The sequence below is a fragment of the Hypanus sabinus genome, chromosome 4, assembly GCF_030144855.1.
Source record: "Hypanus sabinus isolate sHypSab1 chromosome 4, sHypSab1.hap1, whole genome shotgun sequence".
Lineage (NCBI taxonomy): Eukaryota > Metazoa > Chordata > Chondrichthyes > Myliobatiformes > Dasyatidae > Hypanus > Hypanus sabinus.
Genome location: NC_082709.1, coordinates 153892104 through 153908039, shown reverse-complemented (window position 1 = coordinate 153908039; position 15936 = coordinate 153892104). Strand labels below are relative to the sequence as shown.

Genomic DNA, 15936 nt, shown 5'->3' with positions numbered 1-15936 from the left:
CTGCCCTGTTTCATTTCCTAACCGCAGTTCCAGTTTTGCACGCTCTCTCGTTGGAATTTCTACATACTAAATACCTAGGACTCTTGGGTGGGCTGCAAAAAAGCCACATTAACACAATCATGCCTTTTTCCACACATAATGCCTCACTAGATGAAGTGAATTGAATTGACTTTATTACTTACATCCTTCACATACATGAGGAGTAAAAATCTTTACGCTACATCTTCATCTATTCAAATTCAGATTCAGTTTATTGTCATTTAGAAACCACAAATGCAATACAGTTTAAAAAATGAGACAACGTTCTCCAGAATGATATCACAAAAAAGCACATGACAAAACAGACCACACAAGAAAAACCACATAACTTTTGGTAAACCCCAATCCAGAGTCCGGAGAGGCTGCTGCGAATCGATATCGCATTACCATCTCAGCACGTTCCCCAGAAAGGAACTCCAAACAAGACTACCCAGACACAATGTCAAGAGACCAGCACTACCACCCAACAAACCAAAAACCTACACAAAACCACATAGTTATAGTTAACATTTAGTTGCATTAGTGCAGACAATAGCATAATTGATAAAAGACTAACTGATAAAAACCAGATCGTTATATAGTTCCTACAGTGCAAAACAATACCGTAATCTGATAAAGAGCAGACCATGGAACGGTAAAAAGTCTCAAAGTCCCGACAGCCCATCATCTCACGTAGATGGTAGAAGGAAGAAAAACTCTTCCTGCCATGATCCTCCAGCGCTTCAACCTTGCTGATACAGCCTTCTGGAAGCACCCGACCACAGCCAACTCTGAGTCCGTCTGAAAACTTCGAGCCTCCGACCAGCCCTCCAAAACCGAGCACCATCTCTGCCGAGTGCTTCGCCCCAGCCGCCAAGCAACAGGCAAAGCCGAGGATTCGGGGCCTTACCCCAGGAGATTTTTCGATCGCACAGTAGCAGCAGCAGCGAAACAGGCATTTCAAAAGTTTCACCAGCAATTTATAGTAAATAGTATGTACAACAGGACAGCCAATATAACATAGAAATACAATTATATCAGCATGAATTAATCAGTCTGATGGCTTGGCGGAAGAAGCTGTCCCGGAGCCTGTTGGTCCTGGCTTTTATGCTGCGGTACTGTTTCCAGTCTTTTCCTTGACAAGTAATGCCACCCCTCCACCTTTAATCTGTCCCGCTTTATCACTATTAAAACAATGGAACCCCTGAATATTGAGCTGTCAGTCCTGCCCCTCCTGCAACCAAGTCTTAACAGCTACAGTGTCATTATTCCAGATGATGATCCATGCCCTGAGCTCATCCGTCTCTCCTATGATACTTCTTGCATTGAAATATATTCATCACAGGACACTAGTTACATCATGTTCATTCTTTTGATTCCTGACTTTGTCTGATGTCTTGCCAATATCTGTCTCCACAATCTTTCCATTATCTGTCTGGCTCTTGGGTTCCCATCTCCCAGCAACTCCAGTTTAAACCCCACCATGCAGCACTAACAAACCTTCCACTAGGATATCAGTCCCCTTCCAGTTTAGCTGCAAAAAGTCCCATCTTCCCTGGAAGAGAATCCAATGATCCAAAGATCTTATGCTCTCCCTCATACACCAACTCATAAGCCACATGTTAAACTGGATAATCCTGAGATCGCAACCTGGAGGTTCTGCCCTTTAACTTAGCACCTAACTCCCTGAACTCCCTATGCAGAACCTCATCACTCCTCTTACATGTCTCATTAGTACCTACATGGTCCATGACCTCTGACTATATACCCTCCCACTTGAGAATCCTGGAGGCAACATACTATCCGTTAATCTTGCTCTCGCCCAGAGGACCTACTTTCTGTTCCCCAACTAATAAATCCCCTACCACCACAGTGCACCTCTTCTCCCCCCTTCCCTTCTGAGTCACAGAGCTAGACACAGTACCCCAGACCTGTTCGCTGTGTGTTTTCACAGCTTGGCCGTCATCTTCACTCCCACCCCCAACCGTATCCATAGTGATATACCAGTTGTTTTGAGGGGGGTGGCCACAGGGGTACTCTGTACTGGTTCTTTAACCCCTTTCCCCTTACTGACTGTCACCCAGTTTCTTGTATCCTGCACCTTGGGTATAACTGCCTCTCTGTCCTGTCAGTCACCCCTTGAGCCTCCCAAATGATCCTGAGTTCATCCAGTTCCAGCTTCAGTTCCTTAACATGAATTGTTAGAAGCTGCATTTGGATGCATTTCCTGCAGTTGTTGTCATTGGGGACAGTGGAGATCTCCCTACTTTTCCACATCGCATAAGAGGAGCATTCAGCTACCCTGCCTGCCACCTCTACTGTCCTAACTGAGCAAGTGTAAAGAAGGGAGGGGAGAAAAACTCTACCTAGAGCTTTTCGTTTTTACTTTCTCTGACTGAAACCTCTCCTCGTTAAAGCCTCAAAGAGCTAAAGCCTAAAAATCACTGTAACCAGAGTTATAGTGCTGCTGCCTTTGCCCCTGTCTTCCTTTAATTTGTTCTTGCTTATCAATCCCAAATGCCAATTGGTTGCTGGTCAGAACTCCAAAAAATCTGCTGCGAGTTGCTGCCTTTCATACATGGTCAGCAGACCTGAGTGAAATTCCTTTCTTTCAAGTTTCTCATCTCCTGATTGGTCACTGGTCAAACACAAGTGAAGTGTAATTTCAATATGTCTTGTATGGTGAATGAGAAACATTGTGATCAGTCTTTGGGGCAAAGTTATTATAATCTAATTTTTCTAGAGCTTGATAGGATTGAACAAAAAATAAATCAGTGGGCTAGTTGATGGTGTTTATCACTCAAAACAATAAATCTTAAAACTGTAATCTGTACTAACCTTTCATTCACATTGTGTATTTAGATTTACTATTCTTCTTAATTAAGTAAAAGTTGGCCCTCTAAAGAAAATATTTGTTTTATATTTCCTCCAAACACTTTGATATTTTTTATTTTTTTTTACATTTATGCAGTTTTCAACAAGGTTGACAAACAGTTTATATTATAACCATATAACAATTACAGCATGGAAACAGGCCCCCTCGGCTCTTCTAGTCCATGCCAAACGCTTACCCTGACCTAGTCCCACCCAGCCCTTAACCCTCCATTCCTTTCCTGTCCATATACCTAGCCAATTTTTTTTTAAATGACAATATCAAACCTGCCTCTACCACTTCTACTGGAAGCTCGTTCCACATAGCTACCACTCTCTGAGTAAAGAAGTTCCCCCTCGTGTTACCTCTAAACTTTTGCCCCCTAACGCTCAACTCATGTCCTCTTGTTTGAATCTCCCCTACTCTCAATGGAAAAAGCCTATCCACGTCTACTTTATCTATCCCCGTCATAATTTTGAATACCTCTATCAAGTCCCCCCTCAACCTCCTACGCTCCAAAGAATAAAGACCTAACTTGTTCAACCTTTCTCTGTAACTTAGGTGCTGAAACCCAGGTAACATTCTAGTTAATCTCCTCTGTACTCTATTTTGTTGACATCTTTCCTATAATTTGGTGACCAGAACTGTACACAATACTCCAAATTTGGCCTTACCAATGCCTTGTATAATTTTAACATTACATCCCAACTCCTATACTCAATACTCTGATTTATAAAGGCCAGCATACCAAAAGCTTTCTTCACCACCCTATCCACATGAGATTCCACCTTCAGGGAACTATGCCCTATTATTCCTAGATCACTCTAATCTACTGCATTCCTCAGTGCCCTCCCATTTACCATGTATGTCCTATTTTGATTAGTCCTACCAAAATGTAGCACCTCACACTTATCAGCATTAAATTCCATCTGCCATCTTTCAGTCCACTCTTTTAACTGGCCTTAGTCTCTCTGCAAGCTTAGAAAACCTACTTCATTATCCACAGTGCTACCTATCTTAGTATCATCTGCATACTTACTAATCCAATTTACGACCCCATCATCCAGATCATTAATATATATGACAAACAACATTGGACCCAGTACAGATCCCTGAGGCACACCACTAGTCACCGGCCTCCAACCTGACAAACAGTTATCCACCACTACTCTGACATCTCTCATTCAGCCACTGTTGAATCCATTTTACTACTTCAATATTAATACCTAACGACTGAACCTTCTATGTGGAACCTTATCAGAGGCCTTACTGAAGTTAATATAGACAACACCCTAGTCAACTTTTCTGGTAACCTCTTCAAAAAATTCAGTAAGATTTGTCAAACATGACCTTCCATGCATCAATCCATGTTGACTGTTCCTAATCAGACCTTGTCTATCCAGATAATTATATGTACCATCTCTAAGAATACTTTCCATTAATTTACCCACCACTGACGTCAAACCTACAGGCCAATAATTGCTCGTTTTACTCTTGGAACCCTTTTTAAACAATGGAACCACATGAGCAATATACCAGTCCTCTGGCACCATCCCCGTTTATAATGACATTTGAAATATTTCTGTCAGAGCCCCTGCTATTTCTACACTAACTTCCCTCAAGATCCTTGGGCATATCCTGTCAGGGCCTGGAGGCTTATCCACTTTTATATTTTTTAAAGGCGCCAGTACTTCCTCTTCTTTTATCATCATAGTTTCCATACCTACCCTACTTGTTTCCCTTACCTTACACAATTCAATATCCTTCTCCTTAGTGAATACCGAAGAGAAGAAATTGTTCAAAATCTCCCCCATCTCATTTGGCTCCACACATAGCTGTCCACTCTGATTCTCTAGGGGACCAATTTTATCCCTCACTATCCTTTTGCTATTAATATAACTGTAGAAACGCTTTGGATTTATTTTCACCTTACTTGCCAAAGCAACCTCATATCTTCTTTTAGCTTTTCTAATTTCTTTCTTAAGATTCTTCTTACATTCTTTATATTCCTCGAGCACCTCATTTACTCCATGCTGCCTATATTTATTGTTGATATCTCTCTTTTTCCGAACCAAGTTTCCAATATCCCTTGAAAACCATAGTTCTCTCAAACTTTTAACCTTTCCTTTCAACCTAACAGGAACATAAAGATTCTGCACCCTCAGAATTTCACCTTTAAAAGCCCTCAATTTCTCTATTACATCCTTCCCATAAAACAAATTGTCTCAATCCCCCTTCTAAATCCTTTCGCATCTCCTCAAAGTTAGCCTTTCTCTAATCAAAAATCTCAACCCTGGGTCCAGCCCTATCCTTCTCCATAATTATATTGAAACTAATGGCATTGTGATCACTGGACCCGAAGTGCTCCCCAACACATAACTCCGTCACCTGACCTATCTCATTCCCTAACAGGAGATGGCAGCACTGCCCCTTCTCTAGTTGGTACCTCTATGTTTTGCAAAAAACTATCTTGCACACGTTTTACAAACTCCAAACCATCCAGTCCTTTTACAGAATGGAGTAGACAGTTTCCTATAACTTGGCTTTTTTTTTGTTGGAATTGCTTTATTCATCTGTGAATGGCATCAGCAACAGCGTCATGGATGACCATTTCAGAAAACTAACTAGTTGTTGACTTAAGTTAAAAATATATCTTGAATTCAATATACTGAATATACTTAATTGGGGTTTCTACACAAATTAACTGTCCGGTATCAGATTTTTATTTGTTAGAAATCAAAATGCACCTTTTGCGTTTTGGGTTATTTGAAGTAACTGTTATAGTACAGTTGTTTTATGATTCTGTAAATCATTCAGCTGCATTGTTCTTAGCATATGCTTATCTTAAAATACAGCACTAATTCTCTTGTAGGATCTGCAACAATTACAGCAGTTACAGCAACAGAACTTGAATCTGCAGCAGTTTGTTCTGGTGCAACCGGGTCATCCAATCACCACCAACTTGCAACCAACGCAGTTCATCATCTCACAAACTCCACAGGGACAGCAAGGTGAAGAGCAATTTTAACATGGAATTAAATAAAATCTGGGCAAATTGCTGTATTTTGAGATATGGGAATTAAGAATGTCATATCTGAAAGGAGTGATGAAGGGTTTCAGCCCGAAACATTGTCACTACACTCCTGATGAAGGGTTTCGGCCCGAAACGTTGTCACTACCTCCTCCCATAGATGCTGTCTGGCCTGCTGAGTTCTGCCAGCATTTTGTGTTTTTTATTTATTTCCAGCATCTGCAGGTTCACTCATGTTACTAATGTAGGTCTTTTGTAAAATGGAAGTAGTGTAAAGCGAACATTTGTAAAGTGGGGGACACCTGTATTAGTTTTTTTTCAAGTTAAATTTATTGCCATTGAACTATATACATGTATGTAATGTAAATAGACATATAATGTATATAGAAATGAGACAATATTTCTTCAATCCAGGTTGTAAAGCACAGTAGTACACAATAACTTGTGAAAGCATAGATCATATCTACATAACTTTCTTACTACCAACTCAACCATCGTTAACTATTAGGAACCTTGCACTAGGACTCTCAAGTTGCTTTGCTGCTCCAATTTCTGAATTCACTCCTCATTTAGAAAATGGTCTATGCTTTTATTCCTTATCTGAAGATGCATGACCATACACTTCTCGATACTAAATTCCAGTGCTCTTTCTTTCTCCATTCTCCTAATTTGTCCAAGTCCTCCTGCACACTCCCAGCTTCCTCAACAGTATCCACCCCTCACCCACAAACAAGTCCACAAACTTGGCCAAAAAGCCATTAATTCCATCATCCAGATCATCAACATCACATATGAAAAGTAGGGGACCTGACACTGACCCTTAAGGATTGCCATTAGTAACCAGCAGCCAACCAGAAAAGGCTCCCTTTGTTTCCACTCTTTGCTTTCTGCCACTTAGCCAAATTTCTATCCATGGTAGTCTCTTTCCTAGAATATCATGGGCTCTTATCACCAAAATCAGAGCAAGAAAGAGAAGAGGTTAGCTGCAAAAGGTGATAATCCAAGGTTCAAGAAGGACAATTGCAATTTTATTCCAGTGGTGGCAAAAGAAACAATTGTTGGATGCCCTAACCATAGAAACATGTTAGTTTTTCTTTTATACAGTCAGTAACTCACCACATGTGTTTTATGTGTTAGATATAAAGCAGCCTCCAGAACTGTAGCAGTTGATAGCAAATTTGTATTTCCAGTATTTGACATGTTGTTACAAATTTTCATTTGTTCATCAATCTTATAATTGATCAAAGGTGCTCAATAATGAATGGATTTGCTTATGTCTTTCAGTTGTGCATACAGCAATTAAAAAAAATTATGTACTTCTATTTTCATTTTAGGTCTCGTACAAGCCCAGAACCTTCTACAACAACTACCTCAGCAAAGCCAAGCCAACCTCCTGCAGTCTCAGCCAAGCATCACCTTCAGCACGCAGGTCAGTTTTATGAGACTAGAACAATGCGCTAAAAATTTCCTTAATATGTCAGAAGTGTTACAATGCTTCCTTGTTTTTAGATGCACAAAACTTGGCGTTACACTTGAAAATGCACTATAACATTCTAAATAGCTAAGAATTTCAGGTCTTTTGTATAATTCAGCATTTGCATTTATATTAAGTCATTCAGAATCTCAGATAAAGATGTCACTAAGCCATGATATAACACAAGAATAGTTTCATCTTTGTTTACGTACTTGTAGTTTAAAATTTATATGGTCTGACCAATTTTCTGTGTCAGTATTCTAGTGTAACTGAGAAGTATATACCTTTAATGAAAATGAAACGGGGTAAGTTTAGGATCCAAGATTCCATTCAACAGATTCAATTTAAGTATCTTTGAGGAGATACCAGCTATAAATTACCCACCTTAGCATGCATTGCCCTTTTGCTTTGCTAACCAAGTGCATATTTCGTTGAGAGTAGTTGGAATTTTTATGAAGGAAGAATGAAAGACCTCTAGTCTTTATTTTTCATCTTTTTTTAATCATATAAAAAGCTGTTGTTGCTTTTCAAAATGTTTTGAGAACTTTGACTTAAAGGGCAACATGAGAAAGGGACATCTTCACCTTATTTCATTGTTGATTTTTGATGCAAGTTGGCACTTGTGCTGTAGCTCCGAAAGTTCAGATAGGATTAGAGTAGTTTTGCTGAAAATGCAGATCTCTCTTCTGCTCAGAAATTTGGTATAAGGCTGTGGTTAGCTAGAGTCCTCTGTGCAAAGGAAGATATTTGCAGTTTGAGATGAAAGCTGCAGAAAGTGAAACAGGAGTTTATAAACTCCAGGCGAGTGAACAGAAGAGCTGATTTTCACTGGCAGAGTGAAATAATGTTATACTGTATGATGCCTTTGGAGAAAATGGAGTGTTGAATGCATGGCAGGTATGTATTTATATAGTGCTTTTATTGTGAGAGCAAACTATATAATTGTTCAGAGTATTAGCAAACTGAATTCATTTCAGGAAAGCAGGAGCTCCAGCTTAGAACAAATGCAAGAACATTTTTCAGCAAAAGATTATCAATGGCTGTGGAGTAATAAGACATGGATAAAAAAAGATGCATATGAAAGATCTTCAGTTAATTGGGGCAGCTGCTTAATTGAGCTAAAAATATACTGATTCTGATAAGTTCCAGTTAACTGTAATCCACTGTACTTGTAAAGCAGATGGAAGAAATTTCTGGAAAACATCGGCTGTTCCCAGGATGTTCTTGTGCTAAAATTTCTTTGATCTGAAATGTTAACTGTTCCATTTTCCACAGATGCTGCTTGACTTGCTGAGTGTTTCCATTATTTTCTAGTCTTACCACCGATTTCTGTCTTCTGTAGTTTCTTTTTTTTCAGCTTTTCATAGGCTCAGAAACTTGGTTTTAGTGTTCTACTATAACCTTTTACACAAAATCTTGCAGTTAGTGAAAAGGTAAATTGGGGGAGGTGTTATCTTGCATTATTTCCTTTGAAACAATTTTACCTGGAATGTTTTTTGGAATGAATGATAATGTTAATCCTAGTTTTAAAATTTGTCATCTTATTGAATAATTCATTCGTAAATCTATTCTTGCCCTTAGACCATCATATATAGGAGCAGATTTAGGCCATTTGGCCCTTTGAGCTTGTTCTGCAATTTCATCACAGCTGATTCAATTTTCCTCTCAGTCCCAATCTCTTGCCTCCCTCTTCGCTCCCCCCACTGCCCCCGTATCCCTTCGTGCCCTGACCGATCAAGGATCCGTCAACCTCTGCCTTAAATATACATAAAGACTTGGGCTCCACAGATTCACTACTCTCTGCCTAAAGAAATTCCTCTGTATCTTCTTTCTAAAAGGTCCCCCCTCTATTCTGAGGCTGTGTCTTCTGGTCTTAGATTCTCTCACCACAGGAAACATCCTCTCCACATCCACTCTATCCAGGCCTTTCACCATTTGATATGTTTCAATTAGGTCACCCCTCATTCTTCTGAATTCCAATGAATATAGGCTCAGTGCCGTCTAATGGTTTTTATATGACAAGCCGTTTAATCCTGGAATCATTTTTGTTGTTACAAATCAGCAACAATGAATATATGATTTGAGACAGGTTTTTTTAATAACAAATAAAACATTTATTAAACACGGTAAAAAACCCAAAAGTAAACAAACAATTAACTTAACTGGAAGTCAGCTGCGATATGGCAGCTCAAACAGTTCTTAAAGCGATAATGCGAAAACATTTCCTAGAGTAGTAATGCGAAAGTCCAAATGCTTACACAGTCTGTTAAAGGAGAGACTTCTTGAAATGATTTAAACCCTCTTTCGTGGAGTTACTGCTGATCCCAGCCGAAGTATGTTATTCCCCGGAGGATTTACGATCCGAGGAAATAAAAAGGCTTAAAGGCACTGACCTTTCTTTGATGAAACTTTGTATCCAACCCTCTGATCTTTTGGCAGAACAGGAGTTATCATGGATACTTGTTACTAATTCCTCGTGCGAAGATTAAACAAAGGTCAAATCAGTTTCACCGTTGATATTAACTTTCCCAATCCTTTGGGGTTTATGAACTCCTTTAAAATCTTCACTCTCCACTGACCAAACTAGCAGTATTATAGCAAATCTGCTGGCAATAACCTTTGAGACTTAAAACAGAAAGTAAAACTCCACTTTTAAACGAAACTGCGTCATAATATTGGAATACGCAGCAGCATGGAGTCAGTGGCGAATTCAGCCACGAACTGCCCATGTCACAGAGTGGGGTTCTCCTTTTATACCCTGTTTGAAAAAAAACTATCATATGACCTCTCACTGGCAGGAAAATGATGTCACTCCACCATCACAAGATGATTACCTCATCTCCAGCATAGCCTCAATTACATCATGGTCACGTGACAGGTACAAGATACCCACGGGTACGTAACATCGAGAACCTTCTTTGAACCTTCTCCACTTTCAGCATATTCTTTGTAAGATAAAGAGCCCAAAACTGCTCACAATACTTCATTTAAGCCTTGTCATTGCTTTATTAAGTCTCAACATTACATCCTTGCTGTTATATTCTAGTCCTCTTGAAATGAATGCTAACATTGCATTTGCCTTCCTCAGCATAGACGCAACCTGCAGTTAATCTTTAGGGAATCCTGCACAAGGACTCCCAAATCCTTTTGTACCTCAGATTTTTGTACTTTCTCTCCATTTAGAAAATAGTCAACCCTTCCATTTCTTCTATCAAAGTGCATGACCGTATACTCACCGACACCGTATTCTATTTCTTTGCTCATTTTCCTAATCTGTCTTAAGTCCTTCTGTAGCCCCTCTATTCCTTTGAAACTATCTGCCCCTCCACCTACTTTTGTATTGTCTGCAGACTTTTCAACAAAGCCACCAATTCCATCATCCAAATCATTAACACTTAATATAAAAAGAATCGGTCCCAACACAGACCCCTGTGGAACATCACTATCACCGGCAGCCAACCAGAAAAGGCTCCCTTATTCCCACTCTTTGCCTCCTACCAATGCTTTATCCATGCTAGAATCTTTCCTGTAATAACATAGGCTCTTAACTTGTTAAGCAGGCTCATATGTGGCACCATGTCAAAGGCCTTCCGAAAATCCAAGTACACAACATTGACCGAATCTGTTTGTTATTTCTTCAAGGAATTCCATCAGATTTATCAGGCAAGATTTTTCCTTGAGGAAACCATGCTGATTATGCCCTATTTTATCATTTGCCTCCAAGTACCCCGAAACCACATCCTTAGGAATCAACTCCAGCATCTTCCCAACCACTGAGGTCAGACTAACAGAATAAATTGCCTTTCTACTACTTCTCTCCCTTCTTGTAGAGTGGAGGGACATTTGCAATTTTCCAGTACTCAGGAACTTTTCCAGAATCTAGTGATTCTAGATCATTCTAGGATCTAGGCTGATTAGCGTATCATGTTTTTAAATCTCAGTTGTTATAAAATTGATTCTTTTCAGCCAGCAACACCAACACGCACAACTATATCAACGGCTCCTATCCAATCGGTACAGCAGAGCCAGTCGACACCAAAGCGCGTAGATACTCCTAACATAGAGGAACCAAGTGACCTTGAGGAACTTGAGCAGTTTGCCAAGACATTTAAGCAGAGACGTATCAAACTTGGGTTCACTCAGGTAGGAAAACAATTTTTTATTTTTGTGTGATTTGATGCAGTAGTTTGCATATTGAACCACTGTATTGTCTCCAAATAGATTACATTGTTGAATGCAATTTAAAATATCTACTGATAAATTGAAATAACAACAGCATTCCAGCCATAGTAGATTAGTTGTTTTACTTTAGTGTTTTGTGTGCACTTTATAATGAAATTAGCATAGAAGCCATTTGTAATGCTCTGCAGAGGCACATAAGTCGTTAAGGTCTAATATGTACAGCAGCAGTAAACCTTACAGCCTTTGAGCTGCAGAAGTATTGATTACAATAATAGTTGTTACCACAACCTATGTACCCACTTTCTCCTATCTTTAATTCCATTATCTAAATAATTAGGCATTTCAGCCTGAATGTATGCACTAACTTAATATCCACAATTCTTTGAAACAATATTTTAAAGATTTAGAACCCTCATTGAATACTTCCTCCCTTTTCCCATCCTGTTTGTCACTTACTTTGGTCTGTGCTTTCTGAATCTGATTTCACCATCCCGGGGAAGCAGCTTCTCAATGGCTACTCTATTACTGATAACTGCATTTAGAATCTTTTGTTTCAACGAGATCACCTTTCATTCTTCTGAGCATAATGTGTATAGACTCACACAATTCTAAGAGAACCTATTTATACTGAAATAATTCACTCTCTATTGAATTTATTGCCCAAAGGTTTATTTGGGCATGGAGATCAAAATTGCACACAGCACTTTCTGTATCTCAGCAAAGACCCTATATAATTGCAGAGACCTGTACTGTTGAAAGTCAGCTCTTAAAATAAAAGCTAGCATACCACTTAACTTCTCAACTGCTTGCTATCTCCATATATTAATTTTTTGCACACCAGAATTTACCTTAATTACTTAACTCACCATATAACATTATATAGAATTTATCAATTATATTTAATTATATTATATAATTAAAGGATATAAGAATATAATTAAAGGATTAAAGGATATAAAGGATATAAGGATATAGGAAGCTGAAGAGAGAATGAGCAAAAATCTGTATTAGGGACAGAGGATTTGACTGGTACAAAGGAGCTTGAGTGGAAATTTTTGAGTGCGCACACACACGCACACAATCATGTTTGGTTTAGATTGGGTATATGGAGGTATTGGAGATGTGCTGTTCCCATCAGTAAAGTGTAACCCAGGGTGTCTAAAGGCAGGGGTCATAACTTTAAGCTGAGGAGCAAGAGTTTAAAAGGAATTGGAGAAAGAATTTTTTTTCACCCAGAGTATAGTTACAGTTTAGAATGCACTTCCTGAGGAGGTAAAAATGGCAGGTGTTCTTAACATGTATTGGTTTATTATTGTCACATGTGCTGCGATATGGTGAAAAACAGTTTTTCAAGACGTCCATTTAGTACATAAATACTCTGAGATAGTACAAGGGGAAAAAGCAATAACAGAATGCAAAATATAGAGTTACAGTTACAGAGAGCATGTTCTCTGTCCTTTAGTCACTCCTTTATCTGTACAGCAATAGAAATTCACATATTCCTCACTCTATGGAGGAACGTCGACTCGGGCCTGCAATGCCAGCGTCAGACATTTTCATGCCTTACAAGACTGTGTGGTGCGCCACTCCTCACACAGACATTTCACAGTATTTTTCTTTATTTTACGAGGTCGAGTTGTGAGCTCAACATTCAACTCGGCACGGATGGAAAGCATACTCGGGAGCGGTCCGTCTGGATTCGAACCCGGAAAATTCCATTCCGGAGTCCGGCACTGATGTCACTGCACCACCAGCTGACCATGATCACTCTATGATTACCGTCAAAACAGGGTATCAATCCCAACTCAATCAGGCATGCAGAAGGGTTTGCAAGAGCTTACTAGGCATACCTGGAATTAGTGAGGTGCCAGTCAAGTGAAGCTGTGATGTAGGATACCAGCATGCTGATTACCAAAAACAATATACAATAGATAGAGGAAAGCAATCTCATAACCAATGGATCAGATCAAAGCTTTGCAGTTCTACCACATGTTAAACAGCTAATGGAAAGAAGAGGCTTTAAGGACATCCATTCTTTAATATTGATAGGACCAGCATGTGATGCTAAACCTGAAGTGTTGAATAGATTATCCGTCTCTGGCTCCTACAGAAGTACTCAACATCACCAAAAGAGTCTGCAGCGACTTTGATTTATTCCGAGTGATGTCACGAAATGGCTTGGAGCACTGAATAAAAAAAGTGATGTGACCAGAAAATATCCCAACCTTAATACTGAAGAACCACTCCAGAACTAGTTTTGCCTCTGACCAAGCTGTTACAGTACAAGGACAAAACTAATATCTACCCAACAATGTGTAAAATTCACTTTGTTTCATTTACAAAAATGTGAGATAATCTGAAGAATCTAAGCAGTGCATTCTCAATCATCAGCAAAGTGGTAGACACATAGATGATAGGTGCAGACGTAGACCATTTGGCCCCTCAAATCTGCACCGCCATTCTGAGATCATGGCTGATCATTCACTATCAATACCCAGTCCCTGCCTTGTCCCCATATCCCTTGATTCCCCTATCCATCAGATATCTATCTAGCTCCTTCTTGAAAGCATCCAGAGAATTGGCCTCCACCGTCTTTCGAGGCAGTGCATTCCACACCTCCACAACTCTCTGGGAGAAGAAGTTTTTCCTTAACTCTGTTTTAAATAACTGACCTCTTATTCTCAATCCATGCCCTCTGGTACTGGACTCTCCCAACATCTGGAACATATTTCCTGCCTCAATCATATCAAATCCTTTAATTATCTTAAACGTTTCAATCAGATCCCCTCTCAATCTCCTCAATTCCATGTTGAAACCCTGCCCCCAATGTCATGAGCTCTGATTTTACTCACCAATCTCCTATGTGGCACCTTATCGAATGCCTTCTGAAAATCTAGGTACACAACATCCACTGGCTTACCCTCATCTAACATCCTTGTTACACCCTCAAAAAACTCCTCAATTCCTCAATCTCTCTGCGTAAGACAGCCCTGCCATCCTGGGAATCAACCTAGTGAATCTACGCTGCACTTCCTCAATTGCCAGAATGTCCTTCCTTAAACCTGGAGACCAAAACTGTACACAATATTCCAGGTGTGGTCTCACCAGGGCCCTGTACAAATGCAAAAGGACATCCTTGCTCTTGTACTCAATTCCCCTTGTAATAAAGGCCAACATTCCATTTGCCCTCTTCACTGCCTGTTGCACTTGCTCATTCACCTTCATTGAATGATGAACTAGGACTCCTAGGTCTCTTTGCATTTCTCCCTTACCTAACTCTACACCGTTCAGACAATACTCTGCCCTCTTGTTCCTGCTTCCAAAGTGGATAACTTCACATTTATTCACATTGAATGACATCTGCCAAGTATCTGCCCACTCACCCAACCTATCCAAGTCTCCCTGTATTCTCCTAACGTCCTCTTCGCATGTCACACTGCCACCCAGTTTAGTATCGTCAGCAGACTTGCTGATATAGTTTACAATGCCCTCATCTAAATCGTTGACATAAATCGTAAAGAGCTGTGGTCCATATACAGAGCCCTATGGTACCCCACTAGTCACCTCCAGCCAGTCCGAGAAACACCCATTCACTGCTACCCTTTGCTTTCTATCTGCCAACCAGTTTTCTATCCATGTTGAAACCCTGCCCCCAATGCCATGAGCTCTGATTTTACTCACCAATCTCCTATGTGGCACCTTATCGAATGCCTTCTGAAAATCTAGGTACACAACATCCACTGGCTTACCCTCGTCTAACATCCTTGTTACACCCTCAAAAAACTCCAACAGATTAGTCAAGCATGATTTGCCCTTGGTAAATCCATGCTGGCTCGGCCTAATCCTATTACTGCCATCAAGATATGCCACTATTTCGTCCTTAATAATGGACTCACGCATCTTCCCCACGACTGACGTTAGGCTAACAGGGCGATAGTTCTCCGTTTTCTCCTTCCCTCCCTTCTTGAAAAGTGGGATAACATATCAGCTCTTAGCAAGGATGGCCAATATGGATTTCACCAAAACCACTATGTGCCCTAATTGGAATATTTTTTATGGCTATTCACCTATATCTCCATTAAATCGCTTTGAAACCACTTCTTTTGAAACACTTTTCCTGGCCATGTGCCCTTTGTGTTCCCTGCCAGTCCTTTTGTATGTTTTTTTTACCCCTCTCATTTCCCTTTTCAAAACAAACTGCGAGAAACCATAAACATTCATTGTCTATCAAATAACTCCACCTCCCCCCCCCCCCCCCCAAACAGTGTCCAAAAGTCAGTCTCATTCTCCCGGCGTTTTAAAATGACAGTCCACAGAAAAAGTGAACCCTAGGGGTACACAACAGTTGTAATTAACAAA

At 39.9% G+C, this 15936-nt stretch overlaps 1 protein-coding gene across 10 annotated transcripts in view; it reads left to right on the top strand.

The window, feature by feature from the left end:
• Positions 1–15936, top strand: part of pou2f1b (POU class 2 homeobox 1b) — a 169787-nt gene that overhangs the window by 100134 nt on the left and 53717 nt on the right. For all 10 annotated transcript variants that reach the window (XM_059968475.1, XM_059968470.1, XM_059968474.1 and 7 more), the window contains 3 exons: positions 5763–5901; positions 7256–7350; positions 11362–11538. In XM_059968475.1, the coding sequence (XP_059824458.1) occupies positions 5763–5901; positions 7256–7350; positions 11362–11538 (411 nt within the window). The remainder of the gene's footprint in view (positions 1–5762; positions 5902–7255; positions 7351–11361; positions 11539–15936) is intronic.